This window comes from Olea europaea, chromosome 2, assembly GCF_002742605.1.
Source record: "Olea europaea var. sylvestris chromosome 2, O_europaea_v1, whole genome shotgun sequence".
In the NCBI taxonomy this organism is placed as follows: Eukaryota; Viridiplantae; Streptophyta; class Magnoliopsida; order Lamiales; family Oleaceae; genus Olea; species Olea europaea.
Window position 1 is genome coordinate 2847027 of NC_036238.1, and position 8067 is coordinate 2855093.

The 8067-nt window shown below is 38.9% G+C and overlaps 1 protein-coding gene across 1 annotated transcript in view; it reads right to left on the reverse strand.

Moving 5' to 3' along the window:
- Window positions 1-4179, reverse strand: part of LOC111371244 — a 6566-nt gene extending 2387 nt beyond the window's left edge. The window contains exons 1-3 of the mRNA XM_022993135.1: window positions 2947-4179; window positions 2707-2793; window positions 4-2595 (exon numbers count right to left, since the gene is read on the reverse strand). Coding sequence (XP_022848903.1) covers window positions 4-2171 — 2168 coding nt within the window. The 5' untranslated portion in view covers window positions 2172-2595; window positions 2707-2793; window positions 2947-4179. The remainder of the gene's footprint in view (window positions 1-3; window positions 2596-2706; window positions 2794-2946) is intronic.
- Window positions 4180-8067: the final 3888 nt, after the last annotated feature.

Sequence of the window (8067 nt, forward strand, 5' to 3'; positions counted from 1 at the left end):
AAAAATTCGTAGTGACCCTCATGTGTTCGAAAGGCTGTTTTCGGGATGTCGTCCGGCTTCATTCTGATCTGGTGGTAACCTGATTTCAGATCTAACTTCGAAAATATAACTGCCCCATGAAGCTCATCCAGTAACTCATCTATAACCGGGATTGGGAATCTGTCTGGAACTGTAACCTTATTCAACGCCCGATAATCTACGCAAAATCGCCAACTGCCATCTTTTTTCTTTACTAACAGAACAGGACTGGAAAATGGGCTGCTACTCGGTTGAATTATCCCAGCTGCAAGCATCTCCTTCACCAACCTTTCGATCTCATTTTTTTGAAAATGTGGGTAACGATAGGGCCTAACATTCACGGGGGCAGATTCTGCTTGTAGAACAATACTGTGATCTCTGGACCGTGACGGGGGAAGTGTGTTCGGCCACTCAAAGACCACTCGATATTGCTGTAGTAATTCGGTAAAACTGCTGGGACTTTCCCCATCTGATTCTTCTCCTTCCACCCCCAAACTCCCCAGCTCAATTAAGACTCCCTGATCACCCTCCTTAAAAGCCTTAACCATGGCCTTGACTGAACCTTGTGCTTTCTGTAAGCTAACATCCCCCTGTAGGGTGACAACTTGCCCACCCACTTTGATCTTCATTGTCAAATTACCCCAGTCTACTTGCATTTTTCCCACGGTTTCCAGCCATTTCATACCCAAAATTACATCAGTGCATCCCAACTTCAGAGGCAGGAAATCATCAACAACTTCAATGCTTGGCAAGGAAATTACCACACCCTTACAAACCCCACATCCTCTAACGGCTGAACCGGTGCCCATAATAATCCCATACCCATGGGTGGGGACCGTCGGAATCTGCAATTGTGCCGCCAAATCAACAGATATAAAGTTATGAGTAGCTCCACAATCAATGAGAACAATCACTGAGTGCCCACAAATTGTCCCCTTCAACTTCATGGATTTAGGAGCATTCAACCCCACTACTGAATTAATAGATAGTTCCACCACTTCTCCTACCTCTGTTTCGCCTTCGTCCACCTGAACATTCCCCAGCTCTTCCCCTTCTTCTTCTCCTTGTACGACAAGGACGTGCAATTCCTTGTTTCGGCACTTGTGCCCCGGTTGGAACTTCTCATCACAGCGGTAACACAAGCCCCGTTCTCTCTTTAGCTGTAGCTCGACGTCCGAGAGCTTCTTGAAGGACGACGCTGCTTTCCCCACCATCAGATTTCGGGGACTGGAGGGAATCGGTCTCGCGTTGAGCTGAGCTACGTGATTTTGGGAGAGGCTTCCAGAATGGGTTAGATTAGGGGGCTTAGACGGGCCATAATCCGGACTTGGGCTGTAAGAGGTGTTCCTCATTTTACCCGGGCCGTAGGATCCTTGGGCCTGTCTCACCAGTTCATTGCGATCCTCTACGCGCTGGGCCAGCTCCATAATAAGATCCAGCCCACGAGGTTTTAGTAGCCTTACCTCTGCCCGAATTAAAGGCTTCAACCCGTTAATGAAGTTACCTTCCAGAATGTCTTCAGGCACGGTGGTTAACGGAGCTGCTAGGACCTCAAACATCCGCCCGTAATCTCTCACTGTCCCTTCTTGTCTAAGTGCCAGAAATTTTTCCAGGTTCGTACCCTCTTGTGAAGGCCGAAAACGCAACAGCAGGGCAGCCTTCAGATCTTCCCACCTCTGGAAAGTTTGTCGGCCGTCTTCCCATTGGTACCATGCCAACGCCTCCCCTTCAAAACACACGGCCGCCGCTTCGATTTTCTCCCAATTCGAGAAATGGTTTATGCTAAAATACCTTTCCGCCTTGAAGAGCCACCCGTCTGGATTTTCACCGTGGAAGACTGGCATTTCTAACCTCCTGCTACGACCATCCATTCGCCCTTTATCCTCCAGGTCCTTATTGGGCTGATCTGGTTCCTCATAATTTGATGGTGATTCTACAGTTGGTGCGGCCATACTAGAACTGCCGGCCACCCCTTTTCCTTTTCCGTCATGCGCCTGCCCTTCCCACTTACTCAGCAGTAACTCGAACTTTTCCTTTAGCCCTGATATGTCATTTTGAATCTCCCCTTTGATGGTTTCCAGTCCTTCATGCAGTTCTTGCTGCACACCCTCAAACCTCTCCTCTAAGGTGCTCATTCGGTCGTTTAACGTCATCTTCCCAGAATTGAGACGCTCTGATACCAATTTGATAGAACCTCACAAGATGAAAGAACCAAAACACAGAAATTAAGTATATTATTTCAATGGAAATGAAGTTAACAAGCTTCAGGCTATTCGAGAGGCCTGATCTCTCCTAAGTGATCCCACAATCCAGAGTAAAAACGTGCCCCCTCAGGTTCCCTCCCTCCCCCTTCTTATTAACCCCTCTCCTAACAACTTTCTAACTAATTGAACTATACAACAGACTGCCCTCCCTCCTCACGTGGACCTGCAGCTAACCTGGCCTTCCTCCTAGCATACGTGAATTGAATCGGGGGCCTATCACAAAGCTATCAACATAAAATATCAAAATGATTCCAAAGAGGATAGTGCTGGAAAAGGCCCAAGCAGAAAATGGCAACTCTATGTCAGTTGATCCCTGAAGCATCACAAAATAAGCACGACAAAAAAAATAAGCATCAGTAAACACCAGGTGAAGATGGGATGTTTACAAAACAATATAGGGAGAAAACCATAGAGTCAAACTCACAATGATCATGACCCACATTGCCATGGGAAACAGAAAACAAGTTGCAGAAGCGATAGTAATGGCATGAAGTCGCCTTTTAATTTGATTCTGGAATCATAAAATGGTGAGAGGAATATCCAATGTAAATTATTGTTCTTCTTCCTCCTTGTGCGCATGTGAGTATTAGGGGGCAGGGGTGCTGATGTTACTGTGGCTTGATTTCTTTAATCCACCACGAAGCATAAAAAGACAATTCAATACCTTGAGTGATACACGTCGTGTGATCACCCTTCTTAATGCAGATAAGACTCCAGCTAATACGGGAAATAGCATGTTCCTAATTCCCAAACCTTCTTCTGTGTAAACTTCTGTACCTGGATCAACACTAAATGGTAATTTTGCATTAAGGTCACCATCGGCCTAATGAAATAAAAAAGGTAAACTAGAATTCCTACACTCTCTCTCTCAAGTACATGAGATAAGTTTACAATCAATAGTAGGTTAAAGCTGAGAGGATACAAAATGGTGAATGCGTGGCCATGGTCCACCCTTGAGATAAGAAGTAGAATGCTGCTAGCATTGCAGAGAGACCGCCAACCTGATAAAGATTAAGAAACGGGCAGGTGAATTAAGTAAAGGGAAAAGAGACAGCATAATAGCAATATATCATTTAAAGAAAAAACGTAACAACTCAGGGTCCCAGTTGACCATCAGCAGCCAGTGGCTAATCTTACTCCTTAAGAGCTTGCATGTGCTATTTGTTTGTCATTCTGACCACAGTATCAAAATGCCAGAAGTATGTATTTTGAATTGTATTAAAAGGTTCAGAAGAAGGATATTAACGAATTTAATCAAAGTACAACAAAGAACGATTTTACACCTTAGATCAAGTTTTAAAAATCCCGAAGTAACCTGAGAAGAAGTCATAATGGTGCAACATAAAACAAGAAGCAACTTATCTTGCAGATTGTCATGGATTGGACATTTGCTTTTATTTTTCTAGTTGGGCTTGTATAGTGGGCTAGCCCAAGCCCTTTGGGTTGTTTTGTTCTACATATAGCTTGTTTAGAAGACGACGAGGGGGGATTTGATGAATTGAAACTGTGGCTGCTGCCCGCGTCTCTCCTCTTCCTTTTCTCTGTGCTTCCGGTTCTTCTTTCTTCTCTGTTTTCCTGCGTTTATGTCCTCTCTGGTAAGCTTCTTCTGCTTCTTTCTCTTCCTTCCTGTATCTCTTCTCGGTTCTGCTTCTCTTCTTCCCCTGTTGTATGTGTTCTTCTTCTATGTTATTTCGAATCCTCCTTTTCTCTTCTCTTTCTCTAATTCTGTCTTCCAGTTCCTTTGTTTTGTATCTATATTTGTCATTTTATGTAATTTCAGTTTAATTAATTAAATTATAGCAGGGTGTTTGAATCCCAGTTTAGGATATTAAACTGTTTGTGTTGATTTGGATTGAAGTTTAGTTGGTTATTGGTTGAAGTTGAGCTGGTTATTGATTCCTAGCTAATTATATTCAATTGTATGTTGATCTTGAGTGGAGTTTAGCTTGTTTTGGTTGAAATTAGGCTCCAACCATAACACAGATAACTAGATTCACATGTCCTAATGAGCTCGAGTACATTATAAATAGCTGTAAAAGTTCAAATTTATGCAGTACTGCAGATAATACTCCAAGAACAGCACCAGAATATTCAACCAATATGACTCTGAGTTAAATAAGCATAGTTAATTCAGAACTAGAGGAAACACAAAAAACACTTAAGAGATAATCACCCAGTTAATTAACTATCCATGTCTACGTACCGAGCACCTTGGGGTAATATTTGTAAACTATGAATATGTATCTTCGTCTCTCACTTTTAATAGATTTAGCAACTGTGGTGTGTGTGTGTGTGTGGGGGGGGGGGGGGATAAGAGGTCGGCCCGAGCCGAGCAAGCCCGTGTGGGCCCGTGACAATAATGCTCGGCCCGAGAAAATAAAAGAACAAAAAAAAAAAGTTAAAATTTTTTGAACTGCTGCACGGCAGCAAGTTACAGCTGCCGGCTAGGGCAGTTATAGCTGCCTTTTTTTCGTATTGGTACACTTACACTATTTTAATCATATAGATTTTGAAATTCAAATTTGAAAAATAACGCGGATTTTTTTATCTATAAATACGGGATGATTTTTGAAGTTTTAAATCACTTTGCTATCGATTTTAATTCGCATTATTTCTATATTATAGATTCAGATTCAATCATTCAAGTTTCAATTTCTTCTTTCTCACTTCTCATATAACAATTAATATATTCAATTTCTTTCACTCTACAGTCTTATATTCAGTATTTTTTATTATACTAGTTATTATGGATTTTACAAGTGATGAAGTTAATCAGTTTGGCGGTAGCTCGAGTACTCCATCTAACTACGATGCATGTGAAAATGTTCCAATTAATTTGGAGGATATTGAAGAGGAAGAAGTTCAAGTACTCGAGACAAAAAGGTCAACAAAAGAATTATCGGACTGTTGGCAACATATGACACGAAAAAAAATTGGTGTTCAAAATGGAGTAGATATTTGGAAAGCATGTTGCAATTACTGTGGCAAAAAACTTAGTTGGAAGCCTGGCTCGAGCACAACGCATTTGAATAGACACGTATTAAGGAGTTGCAAAGCGAAACCTGCCGATCTCGACTCTAAACAGACCGAACTAGTGTTTGGCGGTTCTAATTCTACTCTTTCCACCTTTGTATATTCACAGAAAAGATTTCGTGAAGGAATGGCTACATACGTGGCTGCAGCAGAGATGCCGCTTACGATGATAGACTCAATACACTTTACTCTACTCGTGCAGAAATATCTCCAACCCAGGTATTCTTCTTATTCTAGAAATACTCTTCGTTCGGATAGCATAAAATTATATAACAGAAGAAAACAAATTACTATTGAAGGTCTAAAAAGTTTTAATAGTGCTATATCGTTTACTTCTGATTTATGGACTGGTTGTAATAGAAAAGGTTATATTGCTACTACGGCTCATTATATTGATCACATGTGGCTTCTACATAAAAGAATTATTGCATTCAGATGTGTAGAATTTTCCCATAATGCCACTAACATATACATGATTTTAAAAGATATCATACAGAAATATGGTTCGAAGTTTTACTTTTGATAATGCTGCAGTGAACAAAGTTGTTATTGAAAGATTTATTGCTGATCTTAACCCCGTATTTGAAAATTTATTTTTCATCAACGTTGTGTATGTCATATTATTAATTTGATTGTAAAAGTTGGATTAGAACATATAAGTTCACCTTTAGATAAAATTAGACAAGCAATAAATTTTATTACTGTGTCACCAGCAAGAAAACAAGCATTTAATAGTTTGTGTGCAGAGTATGGATTACAGGAAAAATCATTTGCCACTAATGTAACACATAGGTGGAACTCTACATATCTTATATTACATTCGTGTGAAAATTACGATAAAGTGATTTCACTATATTATAATGGTAGGCATACACTCGGACCCGAACATAATTTGGAAGATTGGGAATGGACTATTGCATTTTATGTGAAAAAATTCTTACAACCTTTTTTCGATGCTACAAAGGAATGTAGCTGTGTTTATTACCCTACATCTTCTCTTATTTTACAACATTTTTTCTACATTTCACAAGCATTTCATAAATATAGAAATTTGCCACTTTTTGCTGATGTAGTCCGCTCTATGGAGTTAAAATTTTGTAAATATTGGGAAGAGTTGCCTTCTTTATTTCTTTTAGCTTCAGTAATGGACCCTCGACTTAATTTAACTGGCACAAAAATTACTGTAAAGGGGATATCAGATTTTTTGAATATAGAATTATCACACGTGAATATAGAATCTTTTTTATGTGAAATGTATAATTATTATGCTGAAAAGGAAGGTCAGCGTAGTTCTACTTCCCAAAGTTCTTTTTCAAGAAATATTTCAACAAATCCCGAAAATTTATGGAATTATTTAGATAGCAATACAAGTGCTCCTTTATTTAGTTCTAGTTCTAGCTCATCAACATCTAGAGCGATCAATATTGGTGATACAAATCTTGAAATTCCTTCTGAGTTAGCTAGGTATATGTGCGTGGATGTTCGTAGTGTGTTGCAACCGAACGAATTACAAGAATTTAGTCTTTTAAATTGGTGGAGATGTAACGAAAGGCAATATCCAACTGTTTCAAAAATTGCACGTGATCTACTAACACCTCCGGTGTCTACAGTAGCATCAGAAGCTGCATTCAGTTTAGGTGGTCGAATTTTATCAGATGAACGATCAAGACTAAAAGAAGATATATTGGAGGCTTTGATATGTTTGGAGGATTGGGAATGTACAGAATTACGTGTTCAAGAACATGTTGATAGTATAATGGCCGAAGAGTTGCAGCATATCCAAACATAGGATTTTGTAAGTTTTTAAATTAATTATTTTTCTTTAAGAAATGTATTTTTAAAATTTATTTGATTCAAGAAAATTGTACACGAAATATTTTATTCGTGTACAATTTTAACTCCGCCTACGTTGATTGTAGCCGGTCCCACGCCCGAAAAAAGGAGAAGGGTTGTAATTTGTAACTTTTATTTATTTTGTTATTCGTATAAATTACATAATTTTGAAAGTTGTACTTTTATTTAATTTATAATTTGTATAAATAATAAATGATGCAATTTTTAAATTCTTTCAAAAAAAGTCATTACACAATTTCTTTGCTTTCTACTAAACAAATTGCACCACAACAATTAGCATGTGAAAAAAATGTCATTAAAAATTGCAAAAAAAAAAAAATTAAATTAAAAACCCGAGCCGAGCCGGCTCGTAAAAAGTCCGAGCCTTATTTTTTTGGCCGAGCTTTGGCTCGGCTCGGGCCCAAAAAAAGCCCTCTACGATTTACTGGAGCCGAGCCGGCTCATTTACATCCCTACTTTACAGCATCAAATAATCCGAAAACTAAATCTAAGCTGTTCACAAATTTTTTCTGAAAATTGTAAATACTTAACATGTAATCCCAATTATTGACTAGTGTCCCAATTATTGAATCTGGAAACAACATTATTTAGGCAAAAGAATCTACATTTCACTACGAAAACGAGATGTGGGTTTTCAATTTTTCATACATAAGTACAAGTGAAACAGAGAAACTCTTGAATTCGATCAGTCAAGAACGCTGCATAAACAGAATCAGCTAAAAGAACCCATAAAAAACACAATGGTGCACAGTCATAAATGATATGATGAAAAAATTATTATCTATATACAAATACACGAATGGAACTGGAATCACCTGATAGTGGCGGAATGAGAACTCCCCCGACTTTCGGGAAATTGATTTGGGGACATCATTTTGTATCCACTTCAATTTTTCTT